The sequence below is a fragment of the Canis aureus genome, chromosome 2 (assembly GCF_053574225.1).
Source record: "Canis aureus isolate CA01 chromosome 2, VMU_Caureus_v.1.0, whole genome shotgun sequence".
Classification (NCBI taxonomy): domain Eukaryota; kingdom Metazoa; phylum Chordata; class Mammalia; order Carnivora; family Canidae; genus Canis; species Canis aureus.
The window spans coordinates 73938670-73956564 of NC_135612.1; the positions used below are offsets into that span (position 1 = coordinate 73938670).

At 37.0% G+C, this 17895-nt stretch overlaps 1 protein-coding gene across 2 annotated transcripts in view; it reads right to left on the reverse strand.

Annotated features, from left to right (window-relative positions):
* Positions 1 to 12828, reverse strand: part of KLB (klotho beta) — a 36393-nt gene extending 23565 nt beyond the window's left edge. The window contains exon 1 of one of the 2 annotated variants that reach the window (XM_077879216.1): positions 11889 to 12819. In XM_077879216.1, coding sequence (XP_077735342.1) covers positions 11889 to 12713 — 825 coding nt within the window. In that variant the 5' untranslated portion in view covers positions 12714 to 12819. Of the gene's footprint in view, positions 1 to 11888 lie in introns of both variants that reach the window. The other variant, XM_077879222.1, reaches the window with a different exon arrangement.
* Between the last annotated feature and the right edge of the window lie 5067 nt (positions 12829 to 17895).

Sequence of the window (17895 nt, forward strand, 5' to 3'; positions counted from 1 at the left end):
TCATTCTCTCTTTCTTTTTTAGAGAATTTATTTATTTATTTATTTATTTATTTGAGAGAGAGCACACATGACTGGGGGAAGGGGCAAAGAGAAAGGGAGAGAATCTTAAGGAGACTTCTCTGAATCAGGGCTTCATCCCAGGAGCCCAAGATCATGACCTGAGCCAAAATGAAGTTGGCTGTTCAACTGACTAAACCTTCCAGGTGTCCCTTCACAGCACAATTTTCAAACAAATCAATTAAATGATCTTAAAAATGAGTGACTTTCATGATCAATTAGAACACTGATCAAATTACAGAACCATGGAAAATTAGTAATATAAATAGTAATAAGAACTAACACATATCTAGTGCCACATGTGCTGAGCACTCTTCTAAGTGCTTCCCGTGTATTACCTCATTTAATCCCATTTTGGAGAATTAAGATAGGTGCTATTAGCATTCCCACTCTAGAGCAGAGGAGATGAAGGGGTAGAAGGCTAAGTTATTCACTTGCCTAGTTTCACAAACTAAGTCAAGCCCATGCTGTATTGCTCTAGGTCCTGTGCTCTTGACTGATGATAACTAGGGGTAGAAGATGGACCTTAGAGGCCACTTGATCCATTCTTCAAAAATCTCCTATTTATAGATGAGATGCTGAAGCCCAAGAAATAAGTGACTTGCTCAAAGTCTCAGTGGAAAAACCAGAATTAGAACTAAATCTTTCAGGGGAGCCTGGGTGGTTCAGTGGGTTAAGCATCTGCCTTCAGCTCAGGTCATGATCCCAGGGTCCTGGGATTGAGCCCCGCATTGGGGGTCCCTGATCAGCAAGAAGTCTAATTCTCCATCTACCCCTCCCTGCTGCTTGTGATCTCTCTCTCTCTCTCATACTCTCCCTCTCTCAAATAAATAAGATCTTTAAAAAAATTGTATAAAAAGAAGAGTAAGTCTTTCTGCTTTCTCAGTCACTGTCATTTCCAGGACATTACACACATTCATTTATATGGCTTTGAAACATACTTTTAGGCAGTCCAGGTGGCTCAGTGGTTTAGCACCGCCTTTGGCCCAGGGCCTGATCTTGGAGACCCGGGATCGAGTCCCACGTCCGGCTCCTGCATGGAGCCTGCTTCTCCCTCTGCCTGTGTCTCTGCCCCTTTCTCTGTGTCTCTCATGAATAAATAAATAAAATCTTTTTTTTTTAAAGATTTATTTATTTATTTATGATATACAGAGAGAGAAAGAGAGAGGCAGAGACACAGAAGGGAGAAGCAGGCTCCATGCCGGGAGCCCAACGTGGGACTCGATCCCGAGACTCCAGGATCGCGCCCTGGGCCAAAGGCAGGCGCTAAACCACCGAGCCATCCAGGGATCCCCAATAAAATCTTAAAAAAAAAAAAAAAAAAAGAAACATACTTTTATGCCTTAGACTCAAAGGTGACTGAACAGGCAGAGACAATGTAAGGGGTATGTTACAGACAAGGCACCAGGACATTGTGAAAGCCATGTGACAGTTTTTGGGTCCCAGCAATACTCAAGAGAAAGAGGGTAGCCGGGAGTGGTGGCTTTGATTATGCCTTCATCCAGACTCACCAGCTGGGGCACCATATTAGTACCCAGTCAAACTGAGAATTCATCAGCATTACCTTCTGTTTTTGTTTTTTGTTTTGTTTTGTTTTTTGTTTTTTTACCTTCTGTTTAATTTCTTTTTCCCCTATAGGAATTACACACATCAGCAAAAGCAAGTTTCAACGAATCATTTTATCTCTTTCCTTCCACCCACAGCCATTATGAGGTTCTGCTCTCTTCATTCATTCTCATTGATTAATTGCTTAAATTCAAGTCTACAAATACTTATTTAATAAACACAAGGCACTTTGGTAGGCATTGAGGAAAAAAGTTAATAAGATAACTCCTGCTTTCAGATGAACTATAATCTCTAGTAGGAAAGAGAAGTACAAATATATGTAGATAGAAGCAGAATACTTTTGCATTTCAATTAATCAGAGACAATAATCAAAATGTAATGTCATAATATGATGTAAATTTTGTAAAGAAAAGTGACTATATGTATGTGTTCATATACACATAGAAAAGTATTTGGACATTGAATAAGCTGCTAGCAGTTGTTACTTCCGGTGTACGGGGTCAGGGAGTAAGGAAAAAGGAGACTGTTCATTTTTTACTTTATGTCTTTCTATATTGTTTGAATGTTTTGCAGTAAAAATGCACTATTTTTGTAATTTACGAAAGTCAGGAGAATTGGTTGAAACAAATGGTTTCTGTCAGTGGATTTAATTGTTGTATGTAGTTACTCTTCAGTTTTTCCAAAGTTCCAAAAATCTCAAAGGAAAAAACAGAAACTGAAAGAAAAAGTTCAGTTATTCTAGATTTCACTATATATTAAAGAATGACTTCTTACTCCACAATAATATGTTGATAATCAAAGGTAGGGGCAGAAGACGTACGATACATACGTGATTAACACAAAAGAACTGATAACAGTAAACACTAGGTCTCTTTTTAAAGACTCAGTCACATAATTCTGGCCAAGATATGACACTATGAAGAACCAACCAATCAATATACTGCCCCCAATACTAAAAGATCTGGTTTTCTCCATTCTCAAGAGTCACTTCCAACATTTTCAGGTAGATCAGCCAACAGCCATTTTAATTACTTCTCTGATTCACTCTTTCCTGGTTAGTAAGTTAGAAGGTTCGGGTCTTTTCTCAGCCTTCCTACTAATTTTCAGCAACACAATCCTTCATGTTCAATGGTTTAATGATTCCCTCTTCTTTGAATATAGACTAAATGAGTTTTGAGTTTTCTCAATAAGATTTTTTATATACAATAATTTGATATACAATTAAATGACTTAGTTTACACTGTAAGCTAATGTAAAGGTTTCCTCAGTTCATTTCTTGCATCATATCTAGCACTGCTTCACTGCTTATAGTATTTTCCAATCTCCAGCTGGGCCGTATTTTCTATGAGAGAGTCTGTTTCAAATCAAGCTGTTTAAATATGATCACAATGTTATTCTCTGAACATTTATAATTACATTTATTTAAACTCTTGTTAATCATTCACTGAAGTATAACTTTTTCTACTCAACGATTAGAAAAAGTAAATATTGCTCTCTTGAAGGTTTTAGAATACCAATTGTCTTCCACAAATTGGGTTGTTTTTTTTTTTTAACAGAATTTATATCTAACAATGGTATTTTGGTTATAGAAATGTATTTGGCAATTCTTATCAACAAGTAGTTTTTATCTTTTTATTCAAATTTGATTAGAAATGTCTGTAAGAACACTAGTCTTAACTTGTTGAATCATTATTTCCTATATTTTGTGTCTTAGATCCTAAGGGAGATGAGTTGGGATTATAATATAGGTGTTATGGATTGGCTAATTCAATGAATAATTGTGTTAACATTTATTTAAACTTCAGATGGTTTTGCCAAGGGCACACACATGATCTAACATCACTTTAACAGGACACTAAAGTTTTGAGCGAATAAAACATTAAAATCATGGGGACACATGGAAAACCACATGATTAATGTATGAGTCAGGGATAAATTGTTCATAGATTTTGTGGACAAATAAAACATGTCGATGGATGGTTCTGGTCTTTAAATAGGCAGAGTGAAGTTAAATATCTGTGAGTCAGCATCATCGCAAGCGGATGCCATGGGTTTTAAGACTGTAAATTGCTCCTTTTCACTGAAGCTAGGTGGCTGATTCATGTTGTTAAACCTTGTTAGCTTGGATTCGGTTGGATAAAATTGGAATTTTGGCTCTGACAATCATTGTGGAGTCAAAAAAACCCCGCATACAGCTGCATAACCTCAGGGGAATTTCTCTGAGCTTCAGCATCATCAATGCAAGTTGGCTCTGAGAGTACCCTACCTGGCAGAGTTGATGTGCAAATTAAATGAGATAATACATGAAAAGTACCTAGTACAGTTTTGGACACTACGGTGGTTATGCAATATTCTTCTTATAGTAATAATTAGTAAGAGTAGTATGATAGAATGTCAAAAGGTTATCTGCAATAATTGCCTCAATCTTCCACTTTACTGTAAAAATTAAGACTAATCTCTGTCCTTTCTCCCCATCTCCTCCTTTCTGTGTCCTTTTTTTGTTTGTTTTGTGTGGGAGAGGAAAGTGGTAAAAGGTAGCAAGTAATAAGGCTTTTTTTTCTTTTTAACCTTCTTTTTTTTCTGTCCTTTGGCACAAAAGCTTGGGCTAGTTTTTATTTATTTTTTTTTTTTGTTTTTTTTTTTTTTTGTTTTTTTTTTTTTGTTTTTTTTTTTGGGCTAGTTTTTAAATCACAGATTTAGCAAAAATTAATTTTGGTATGTTGTTGCCTTAGAACCCAACTTTAACGAGGGAGTTTTTAAACATTCCTTTATTTTTCTCATGGAAAAAAAAAATAATTTCAGATGATCATTGGAGACTTTGTTTCTGTCTGACCAAGACAAGCTAAAGAAGGCTCCTGAAAGCTATTTCCATTTCAAAATATGACACTTAGTCTTCAAGTTATTGGTGGAGGTTTGGGCAGTAAAGGTTTAAAAATGACATTTAATCTACTTAAATGTGCCTGTGAAACACTGCAGTCCTCTTGTTCAATAAAGCAGTTGCAGCATCCTGTTGGCAAAGAAGGTTTGGCTATTAATCATGTGAATGGTGACTTTTTCACATTATAGCTGTGTTTTGAGTTTTAACACTGAATTTTGGTTAAGACTTCTAATAGTGCTTTTAAGAGGTATACTACATAAAGACAATTGTTTTCTTCTAAAATATAAAATAATCCTTTACTTATTTTATTTTTTACTTAAAAAAAGTATTTATTTATCTAGGAGAGAGGGAGAGAGCACAAGCAGGGGCAGAGACAGAGGGAGAAGCAGACTCCCCACTGAGCAAGGAGCCTCTCACTGGGCTCAATCCCAGGATCCAGGGATCATGACCTGAGCCCAAGGCAGACGCTTAACAACTGAGCCACTGGCACTCCTATTTTTCACTTTTAATTGTGGAAGTTTATGTAACATATAAAAATAAAAAGAATAATATAGTGAACTCGCATGAGCACATCACTCAGCTTTAAGTGTCATCAATATTCTGCAGCTTGTTTCAAGATGGGCTTTGGATGTAAAATTTTTGATAGAAACAGGCATATGTATTGGTAATTTGCATGTTTTGAAAAGCCTGTGTGTTTATGCCAGAGTCTGTGATGAGTGTGTGTATGTGAGTGCGTGTATATGTCTGAAATCCAATTTTATTCCATTGTAGTTTTAAATCCTTTCTAGAACAAGGTAGAGCTTCCTTAAATAGAAAATAATCAATTGAATTATTTATTGAATACTTAATACCTACCCAGCCTTGCATGAACTTCTCTGAGGGAACGATGCCTAGAAATGGTAAGACAACATTCTTCAAAGAGGTAGAAAAATAGGGAATAAATCAAATCTTATCCCAGGCTCAGGAACAAGTTGGTGAAGTATCGACCTCGAGCAGAGTTTCCCAACATTTCTTGTCCTGAAAGCCTGTTTCACAGTATTAAGCAATCTCGTGAACCCCTAAGGAATTTAAAAAATAATTTCATCATTTGTGTGATATACAAAAAAGTGTTGACATATATTTTATTTTACATAAGCCTATTTTTAAATTGTTTTTTTTAAAGATTGTATTTATTTATTTGACACACAGAGAGAGAGAGAGCATGAGCAGGGGGAGGGCCAGAGGGAGAGAGAGAAGCAGACTCCTCATTGAGCAGGGAGCCTGATGCGAGGCTCTATCCTAGGACCCTGGGATCATAACCTGAGCTGAAGGCAGATGCTCAACTGACTGAGCCACCCAGATGCCCTATTTTATTAAAAATTGTATTAAAATGTTTGTTTTAAATAAATTGAAAACATTCAAAAAACAAATTATGAATATTTAAGATGATCATATATATATACATCAATATGGACATTATTCCATTTAATAGTCTTACAGTATTAAATTTATTTTAATTACATAAGAAAAAACATTTTCTGATACCTTTTAAGATGGCACATTGTATGTATGTATTTATTTATTTATTTATTTATTTTTGTTGTTTTTTGTCTTTGGTTTTAGGAGAAACTGTATTACAGTGTTATTTTCAAGTCCGATAGACCTACCTCTTTTTGTATGGGACATGACATTAGGTGAAGCAAAGATGAAATTTTATGGTTTACATGTTACATGTTTATTTTAAGGGTATTTGAAAATACTAGTCACATGTATTGTAGAATTAAAATTTCCTTTCAAAATAAATATTTTATTCTTTTTAGGATTTTATTTATTTATTCATGAGAGACTCAGAAAGAGAGAGGCAGAGACATAGACAGAGGGGGAAGCAGGCTCCATGCAGGGAGCTGAGTGGGACTCGATCCTGGGTCTCCAGGATCATGCCCTGAGCTGAAGGCAGGTGCTAAACCGTTGAGCCACCCAGGTATCCCTCAAGATAAATATTTTAAAGAAAAACATTTTAGCAAATAATAGGATACGTGTGGCACTTGGATATGCAAACAACAACAACCCCCCCCCCCCCACCAAAAAAAAAACCAGACAAAGACCCCAGCATAAAAAGCCAACATAGGAATCCCTGGGTGGCCTAGCGGTTTAGCGCCTGCCTTTGGCCCGGGTCGTGATCCTGGAGACCCGGGATCGAGTCCCACCTCGGGCTCCCAGTGCATGGAGCCTGCTTCTCTCTGTCTGTGTCTCTGCCTCTCTCTCTCTCTCTCTCTGTATGACTATCATAAATAAAAAAAGTAAAAAATAAAGAAAGCCAACATGAAGTGATGCACAATAAAACAAAACAAATTTTGTGAAACACAATGTTGTAGCATCAAAGAGGGATAAAAATTGCTTATATTTGTTTGAATCCTTGAATTTTGCTTTTTAAAAAGTACAAGCTTTCAAAATGTAGGGTTAGTTTTTTGATCGCAAATAACTATATCAGAGAAATGATTTAGGGCAGCTCTTGCAAGTATCTCACAAATAAGGCAGAGGGGTAGAGGCAGTCTCTATTCTCAATGTGTGAAAGCCAAACTAGACATAAATTAATTTAGAGTTTATATAGGCAACTTACACTTCTGGTGAAAATCTTTTTTTTTTTATAGGTTTTATTTATTTATTCATGAGACACACACAGAGAGAGAGAGAGAGAGAGAGAGAGGCAGAGACACAGGCAGAGGGAGAAGCAGGCTCCATGCAGGGAGCCCGATGTGGGATTCGATCCTGGATCTCCAGGATCAGGCCCTGGGCCAAAAGCAGGCGCTAAACCGCTGAGCCACCCAGGGATCCCTTCTGGTGAAAATCTTGAGGCAATTTTTAAAAATCAAGGCAATTTTATGTCCCTAATACTAATTATATTTCAACGTCCTTGATCTTTATGCATCATGTCTTCAGCCAGTTGTCTAGTAAGGTTTTCAGTGGTTTTCAGGAGAGGGAAAGGAGAGGAGTTGTATGTACCTCCCACTTGCTGGGGACATTTGGCAAAGTCTGGAGACAATTTTGGTGTCACAACCCTGGAGACCAGGGTGTTGCTGTCATCTAGTGGGTTGAGTCCAGGGACACCGTTCAACGTTCTACAACGCATAGGACACCCCACCAAAAAAGAATTATTTGGTCCCAAATGTCAATAGTACTGAGGTTGAGAAATCCTGGTACTCTGTAAACAGTACACGTCTATGAAAGACACAAATTTGAAGTGGTGAAGTCAAAACTATCATGGAAGCTATTCTGTGGAGCAATAAACTGAATGACTTACCGTCATATGAGCAAACTCATCTTCCCTAACCTCTGTGCATGCTTACTCAGAGGCTCTCAGACGTTCCCTTTTAAGCGGAGGGGGACTTAAATTATTATGCCTATTTATGGCCATAAAAATAGAAAGAAAACAGATATCTTAACTGCCTTTACTAATGTGAAACCTTGGGGCTTTAGAGCAGTCGGCCACATAGGCTGGAATCTGTCTCTGGAAATTAATTAATTAATTAATTTATGAGAGAGTGCACCTGATAGCATGAGCAGGGGGACGAGCAGAGAGAGAAGCGGAGGATTAACGCCAGGACCCTGGGATCATGACCTGAGCCGAAGTCAGACACTTAACCGCTTAACCAACTGAGCCACCCAGGTGCCCCCTCCCCACCCCCCATTGTCTCTGGGGTTTTAAAAGCTGAATCTGAAAGAAATATTTCCTCTACAAAAGAGAGAATCATGCCAACCCCCCAAGAAGAAAAGGACCCTAGAGATCGAGATAAAGAGCTTCTGGCAGTGTCCTCATTACTGGGTCCATTCATCCCTGTGATTTGGTTCCTGAGCCAGGAAATTGTTCATTTTTGCTTAAGCCAACTTGAATTAGGTTTCTGTCACTCACAACCAAGAAGTCCTGACTAATATACCAGTGGATTAACATAGGCAATATTTCAAGAATCAGCCATAGTGCAACAAAATGTGAATTTCAAACTTGAGATTGGTTTTTAGATTACAAGGTTTAAGATAGAAATCCTGAACCACCCACTCAACCAACATTTCTACCTAGCATGTACCTAATATTGTGTGCTGGGTGCTAGAAACACAAACACAAAGAACAGTCTTTCCTTTCAGGGAGCTCTGAGGCTACTTGGGGAGACAGAAGAGTACCAGATGGTATGAGTGCTAAGGTAGAAGCAAGCACAACTCACTGTGGGAGTCTTTAGGGTGGACACTAACCTAACAGGTCAAGGATAACTTAGAGGTGGTGACTGCCTAAACTAAGTCTGGAAGGACATTAGATGAGTGAAGTAAGGAGTACAAAGGGCAACCTCACTGGATAGAACACTGGCAAAGACTGAATGGGGAGAAATAGTGAGGTAAAACCGAGATACTGCTAGTAGTGCATCATAGTGGAATATGGAGTACAAGGGGTTGGCATTAGTGATGGACATGGGAGAGTGTGGCCAGGAAGGAGGCTGAAATGGAGGCCAAGGTTGTGGGTTGAGTTTCTTGATGAAAAATCAGGACTTAAGTCCCAAAAAGCTTTGGAGAGTCACTTCATGGATTTTATGCAAGGCAGGAACATGATGCATGTTAGAAATAATCACTCTGTGATAAAACAGGGATAATAATTGTTGTCAAAATTACAGATAATATTTAAAACCATGATTACCATGCTTAGAGATGGGGAAGTCAAAAAATGTACTCTCTCTTTCTGTTCCAAATACTGTTCAAAATTCAGAGTGGAGCATCCATTAGTAGGTGTGATTATGGCAGGGTTTTTTTTTTTTTTTTTTTTTACACCTGAGTCTTAGACTCACGGTAATCACTGAATCTGCAATAAAGTTGAAATTTAAGTTCCAGATCCATCTCAGAACTGGCTAGGCCTTTCAGGTTTCCTCCAAACCAGGACTCTGCATACTGAAATGGAGTTTTTTCAAGGTTGTCCCAGAACTAGAGAGACCCCAACAGCCACTATGAAATCTTTTCAATGTCAGAGGAGGGGGAAATAAAGTGAATTTACTTGTATGTTAGCCTGTTTTTTTAACTCAGTAAAATGTGTTAACTTGGACTAAAAACCAATCCCCAAGAATGCTGTTTCTGGGCCACAGGGGGCAGAATAAGGAAAAAAAATACCTGATTGCAACATAAAATGTCAAATGTATCTTTTCCATGTTAAAGGAAGAAGAGAGAAGGAACAAATGGGCAAGAGGAGGTCATGCCGGGCTACCAAACCATTGCAAGATTTCTCTCTGGAGCTATATGTCACTGGGTTATGAAGCATATTTCACTTTCTGACTGATTTCAAGAGACTCCTTCCACTCCTTAATTAGGTTAGTGATTTAGAAATTTTAAAGAGATAGAAATTATTTGGAAAACGCAATAATCAAAAAATGTAATCCCTTAATTTAGAACAATAAAATTTATTTCACCATCAGAGAGCGCTAATTTTGTGTTAAAGGCAGAATTCATCTCGAATGAGGGGAAAATGAAAAACATTTGAAAATACGGCATTTTATATGTTAAATTTGAAAGCAATGTCTATTTGCTAGTTACCACTTTTCCTGTGTGTTTTTTAAAATCAGATAGCCAGTTTTGAAGGTTTTAAATTAACCCCCAAAACATAGTGTTCATGAAAATTCCAATTGTTAACCTTTTTCCAGGTAACTGAAAACTTTTCAACAATTCAGAACATTTTTCTTTATAAGGCTCACTAAACCTACATGTGCATGTATTTGCCTATTTAACTTTAAAAAAACTGTATCAGAAACCATCAACAGTAGCTTCCTTGAGGTTGGGATTGGTGGGTGGAGAGGGAGAGAGGAATTTAACTTTTTTGCTCTATAGCCTCTGGTACAATCTGATGTTTCTCAATCTACACTAGCATGTAGTATATACAAATGTATAAGTTTTCATAATTTAAAGAACTAGATAAAAGGAATATTTTTCTGTCATATATATATATATATAATCTTCATAGCTATAAGTTTTCTCCCCTTTAAAGTCCTCCTTGCCAAATCACAGTACACTCTCACATTAATCATTTCTTCTATAGACAGCCCTAATCAAAGATATGTAAGTGACCTTGAAATCATAATGCAATCTGTTTACTGCAAAAGCAGATGTGACTAAACCATAGTATGACACACATGTATAGTAGCCCAGAAAGTTCAAAAAGAAAAGAATGGGCAGATATTTTTCTATGTGCAAATTTAGACACGGAATAATTTTATGTTCCTATACATTTTTTCTACTTCTGTGCATTTCCTATTTGATTATAAAAAATCAAATTACTCCTCCTAGCACATTATGAAACCCAAATAAAGTGTTTTCATTTTCAAAACATAACAGATGTCCAGAGTAATTTATTTTCCCCAAGGAAATTATTTGACTCAAAAAGTCAAACCTGATTCTAGATATTAGCCTGGAAGTGAGGTGAAGTCTTTTCAAAATCCCTGAAAGATTGCTCTTTTAAAAACATTCTTAATACATTTGGTGTTTAATTATGTTGTCATTTATAAATGAATTTTATTTAATTCCACTAAGCTTCAGTTTCCTTATCTTTAACATGGGGATACTAATAGGACCTAGTTCATAAAGTTATCATGAGGATTAAATGTGATAATGTACACAGAATGCTTAATATAGTCTTTGGCACATAGTAAGCATTGAGCCAATATTTGCCATTATTTGCTTACATTTTCACCACTGTTTTAGTAATTTTAACATCTCCCAGCATTAACTCTAGCTTTTAAAACATCCTGAGTAAAAAAAAATAAATAAAAACAAATAAAATAAAACATTCTGAGTAGAGCATATTCTTCCCAGCTTTTATATTCTTAGTTTAATTGTAACTCCTAGAAGAGTTAACCTCATCTTCTCTGCCATGTAATACAGACAAAACCAACAGTGAAGTACATTTATCTCAATTCCTGTATTAATATGTATCAGTTAGTTACCATGTATTTAGCTTATTATTGCTGAGTATCATCAAGAATAGCAATACTGACAACAAACAGTGATTGGAAATGGCCAGCCGTAAAATAATTCTGAAATGGTTGCATGTTGTCAGAAAAGGGTTTCAGCAATTAGGTTTGTAAAGTACTGTTTTTTCACAGAATGAAAGTAAACTCATGTTCTCACACTCTAATGTATACTTGTAGATTTTAAGAGTTGCAAAATTTTAAAAGCACATTTGAGGAAAATAAGTGGCTTAATACATTATTCAGAGCTTAGATAAATACAACACAAGCTTAAATGTGAATTTGAGGCTAGAACTTGTGAGTTAGATCCCAATTAGTTGAGTTGGTGTCAATAAAAAGAATTATTTAAATAGAAGATACATTTCTTAGTGTTTCTTTCATTCTGAAGCTATAACCCGAAGCCAGCTGTACAGTACCTTGATTAGGTTGTGTCCCACAGTGTAGACAGCTGCTAAGTTTCCCTTCTCTCCAGGCGCGTGCATACCTGTCCCATACCCATGCCAAGCAACTAGATATGGATTGTGAATTGTAATCCAGTATTTGACACGATCCCCGAACGTCTGGAAACAGTAGGTGGCATAGTCATTGAAGATATCCGTTATGGTTTCATTTTTCCACCCCCCATATTTTTCTTGTAGTGCCAAAGGCAAATCCCAATGGTATAAAGTAACTATAGGTTCAATGTTCCTAAGTACTAGAGCATCGAGAAGAGAATTGTAGTACTGGAGACCTTTTGCGTTGGCAACTGCTGCTATTCCATCGGGGAAAAGCCTTGGCCAGGAAATTGAAAATTGATAAAAAGAAACTCCGATAAAATCCAGGGCTGATAGGTCTTTTTCCAGAAAAATGTAACTGTCACTGGAACTATTCATGCTGTTGACATTTTTAAGGTGTGTGTGGATGAAATGATCCCATATAGAGGGTCCTTTTCCATCTGTCTTCCAATTCCCTTCCACTTGAAATGCTCCAGTCCCAACGCCCCAAAAAAAGTTTTTAGGAAAAGTGTCATAGAGAAACAGCTGACTTTCATTTACCGGACTAAAATGAGGATTTTTAGACCATATAGCTCTTCCGTCTCCAGAGAATCCAGGAACAGCTCCTAGGAGAATAAATGCTGACAGGATGACAGATCTCTGTAGCCCGTGGTTGCACATTGTTTTCCTATAGTGTGTGTTGCTTTCATCGGTGCTGAAGAAAATCCATTCATTCCCTGGAGATCCAGCCGCACAGCCTGGCTTCATTTGCCACTAACTGCTCGCCTGTCTTATCAACGCTTCAGTAAAAGCTTGTGATTGTAAAGCTCTGTCAATGATTAGCTTGAACTGTGAGACTTAGGATGGGTCATGGAGAGCAACGTAATTTGAGGGAGGTGGCTCTACTACGCTCACCAACACGTTTCCTTCTCTCTTACTATGGGGAAAGTGATATGAAAATGCACCACTGACAGTAGTTTGAATGTGTGACTAAAACACAGATAAACAATCAGTAAAAATGCCATATTCTCTTTGTAAGTCTTTCATATTGACCCAGATCTTTCCTAAATGTTTCGAACATTACTGAATAAAGTGTATACTCCTCCTATTTTTATAGTTTTTGCGTGGTTATATTATTCTTTCACGTTTCAGGAGAAGCATTACAAAGAAATAGCATTCTTCTATGTCGATAATACAGAATTAGAAAACACAATAAGATGTTACACTTCCAGGGCACCTGGGTGGCTCAGCCGGTTGAGCATCTGCCTTCCCAGGGTCCTGGGATCCAGCCCCACGATGGGCTCCCTGCTCAGTGGGGAGTTTGCTTCTCGTTCTCCCTCTGCCTCTCCCCCTGCTTGTGCTCTCTCTGTCAAATAAAGAAATAAAACCTTAAAAAAAAAAGATATTATACTACCACAGAAATTACATGTTTAAGAATAACCTTGTCAAATGCTACCTATGTTAAGAAAATTATAGAAGTGTATCAATAAACTTGAAAGAAGTGAATGCAGAAATATATAACACTTTCGGAGTGGACAAATTTAATTTATAAATTTAAATGCACCTTTGACCTCAATCCTCTAATCCCAAATTTTAGTTCAACAAAATTATTGTAAGTGTTCACTTGACGAATAAATAGGCAATAATTACCCAAAAGAAAAGCAAAGAAAAAAAAACCCTGAAAAGAAAAATAGTGAAGGCATAGATTACCTTTAGATATGAAGAAAAAAGCACAACTGAAACAACATGATTCTGGAATAAGTAGAAAGAGAATACTCTACATAATCCAGAGGCTCTAAATAACTTTCTAAAAATTTAATCTTTTAAATATTTGAAGTATCCCATAATAATGAAAGGCAGAGTGGTTAAGAGTTTGGCCTCTAGAATCAGACTGCCTGAGTTGAAATACAGCTGTGTGACTGGGGATAAGTTATTTAACCTTTCTGCACCCCAATGTTTCCTGTGATGTAAGAAAAGGTGCAATACTAGTATCTACTGCATGGTTAATTGTGAGAATTAAGTGACTTAATACTCTTAAAGCACTTAGAAGAGACCCTGACATATAATAATTGCTCAATAAACATTATTCTTATTTCTATGTGAAAAGGAAAGATTCTTCAGAAAGTGACGCTAAGATTTAGCACAAAAGATGCTATATTCTGGCTCCTGCCCACATTTTGAACTTCATTTCTCTTTGCTTAACATGTCATACACTTCCCTTCAGCCATAACAAACAATTTTTAATAAGTTGGACACATGTGGAGGGCTCACATCCTGTGTCTTGATATGTGTGCTCTCTGCATAGGATGTGTCCCCCTCTTTGTCTAGCCCATGTCTATGTGTTCTTCAAAACTGCAGTACCTCCTCTAGCAAGACTTTCCAATTTCCTAGTTTGTTTTGAATTACTTATTTATTCAAATTTCAAAAATTTATAGTGTTATTAATCCTCTTGTGAAAAATCCACACAATCACTGTAGATAAAGTCATTATAGAATCTTTACTCCTTCTGTGTCTGATCTCCAGTTCACTTTTGCCAGCACCAACATTGGCCTTTGCAATCCCCCTGATTTCATTCTGTTCTTGCAGAATGTCTGTTTCTTCTCATACAGGCGGTGTCCTACAAGTCTATATCTGGGTTCATTTTTTGGAGGTGTAATCCAAGAAATCATAAATCATGCTAAAGCCAGTTGTCTTCCCATCACCAAAATAGGCTCTGGATCCAAATCCAAAGATGACATCTGGTGCAGTCTTGTACATTTGGGTTAGTTTTTCCTGAATTTTTGTCTTAGGGACTGTTGTATTCCTTGGGTGAAGTAGTCAGTTGGTCATGAACTTCCTGGTCTGGACAATAACCATGTTGCTCATGACTGTGATTAGTCCTCAGGCAGCCAGAGAGGAAATAAGACAGTTGGATTTGATATAGATATATCTCCTTGTTCCATGTTTCCATGGCAGCCCATACTTTCTCTGTTATGACACTCATCACACTATAAATTTATAACTCCTTTTTGACTTAAATTTCTCTCTTGGTCTCTCTTTAAAAACAGGGGACATTTTTAAAAAATTTTTTTATTTATTTATGATAGTCACACAGAAAGAGAGAGAGAGAGAGAGGCAGAGACACAGGCAGAGGGAGAAGCAGGCTCCATGCACTGGGAGCCTGACGTGGGATTCGATCCTGGGTCTCCAGGATCGCGCCCTGGGCCAAAGGCAGGCGCCAAACCGCTGCGCCACCCAGGGATCCCAAAAACAGGGGACATTACTGTTTGGTCTCTATGGAATATATGGGGCCTAGTAGTCACTAAAGTTGAATTATAGTGCCTATTTTATAGTATGTATACTTCTATCACTGCATTTACCACATAATCCGAGAATTGTTTATCTCCTCCACCAGACTTCAAGAATGTCTCTCTCTCTTTTTTTTTTTTTTTTTTTTAAGATTTTATTTATTTATTCATGAGGGCTGCAGAGAGAGGCGAAGACACAGGCAGAGGGAGAAGCAGGCTGCCTGCGGGGAGCCCGATGTGGGACTCGATCCCCGCACTCCGGGATTACACCTTGAGCGGAAGGCAGACGCTCAACCCCTGAGCCACCCAGGTGTCCCTCAAGAGTGTCTGTTATCTAAATTTTTATCATCACTTATCTGAGTAAATGCTTAATAATTAAATGAATGGAGTTGATGGAATTAATTCACTACGTATAAAATACTTTTTCCAGATTTAGTGAGATATAATTGACATGTAACATTATATTAGTTTAGATGTACAACATAATGATATATGTATATATTGTGAACTGATTACTAAAAATAAATTTAAAAAGAATTATTTATTTATTCATGAGAGACACAGAGAGAGAGAGAGAGAGAGAGAGGCAGAGACACAGGCAGAGGGAGAAGCAGGCCCCATGCAGGGAGCCTGGCATGGAACTTGATCCTAGGTCATCCAGGATCAGGCCCTGGGCCAAAGGTGGCGCTAAACTGCTGAGCCACCCCGGCTGCCCAAAAATAAAATTTTTAAATGTGATAATTTACATCCTCATAAATATATTTATTTATTTATTTATTTATTTATTTTTTTTTTTTTAAGATTTTATTTATTTATTCATGATAGTCACACAGAGAGAGAGAGGCAGAGACACAGGCAGAAGGAGAAGCAGGCTCCATGCACCGGGAGCCCGATGTGGGACTCGATCCCGGGTCTCCAGGATCACGCCCCGGGCCAAAGGCAGGCACCAAACCGCTGTGCTACCCAGGGATCCCACATCCTCATAAATATATTTAATTTAAAAATATATAGCTACAGAAAGCTAGAAAAAATGAAATATTAAATTACATTAATATATACTTTATATATATAATGGTATTTATATACTTGAATATGAACCTATATAAATAATTTAGCTATAATTAAGATATATGAAAAAATTGAAAGGTCAATAACAAATTTGGAAAATATTTGAGCAAATCTAAAAGTCAATTTTTTATTATATAAGCAATTCAGGCAAATCAATAAGAAAAACACTGTAAATTAGAGAAATGGCCAAACAACATGAATAAAAAGTATGCAAAAGAGGAAGTGCAACTGTCTCATTAAAAAAATTTTTTTAAATAACCAGTAATTAAAAATACATATAAAAATAACTCTAGGGATGCCTGGCTGGCTCAGCTGGTAAAACATGCAACTCTTACTCTAGGTTTGAGCCCCACGTTGGGTGTAGAGATGATCTAAAAATAAAATCCTGAAAAAACCCAAACTCCAAATATTTTCTCTTATTAAATTAGCAAGAATAAAAACAAGTGATGAAAACTACTGTTAATGAGATTGTAAGACATTGCTGATTAAAACATGGATCTGTATAATACTTAAAGAAAGCAATTTTCCAATATATAATTAACCTTAGATTTTTTCATATCTTTTAATTCAATAATAGCAGAAATTTATCATAATAAATTAATTCTGAATACATAAAATGCTGTATGTGCAAATATTTTATAGCAGAATTATTTATGACAGAGTAAAAAATTTGAAATTATTTAATTATTTATTAGATTTTATTTCTTTATTTGACAGAGAGAGAGAGCACAAGCAGGAGGAGTGGCAGGCAGAGGGAGAGGGAGAAGTAGGCTCCCCACTGAGCAGAGAGCCTGACAAGGATTTGGATTCTAGGACCCTAGGATCATGAACTGAGCTGAAGGCAGATGCTTAACCAAATAAGCCACTCAGGTGCCCTAAAATTTAAAACAATTTAAAGATCCATTCACAGGGGAATAATTACGTAAGGCATGGAATTTCCATTTGCTAAAACATCATAGAGTCATTAACATTTTTAAAAAAGATTTTATTTATCTATTTGACAGAAAAGAGCAAAAGAGCACAAGCAGGGTGAGTGGGAGAAGGAGCAGCATCAGCTAAGCAGGGAGCCCGATGTGGGACTTGATGTCAGGACCCTGAAATCATGACCTGAGCCAAAGGCAGACGTTCAACCAACTGAGCCATCCAGGCACTCCTCTTTTTTTTTTTTTTTAAGATTTATTTATGTATTTTAGAGAGAGAGAGAGACACACACACATAAACAGCCAGAGGGGGAGAGAGAGAAATCCTCAAATAGATTTTTAAAAAATCTTTTTTTTTTTTTTTTAAATTTTTTATTTTTTATTTATTTATGATAGTCACAGAGAGAGAAAGAGAGAGAGGCAGAGACATAGGCAGAGGGAGAAGCAGGCTCCATGCACCGGGAGCCTGATGTGGGATTCGATCCCGGGTCTCCAGGATCGCGCCCTGGGCCAAAGGCAGGCGCCAAACCGCTGCGCCACCCAGGGATCCCTTAAAAAATCTTTAAAAAAGAAAAAACTAACTGAAAAATATCCAGATAATAAATTGAATAGTCAGTATGATTATAATGATGTAATAAAAGCAATAACCAATATATAGAATTGTAAGAAAATACC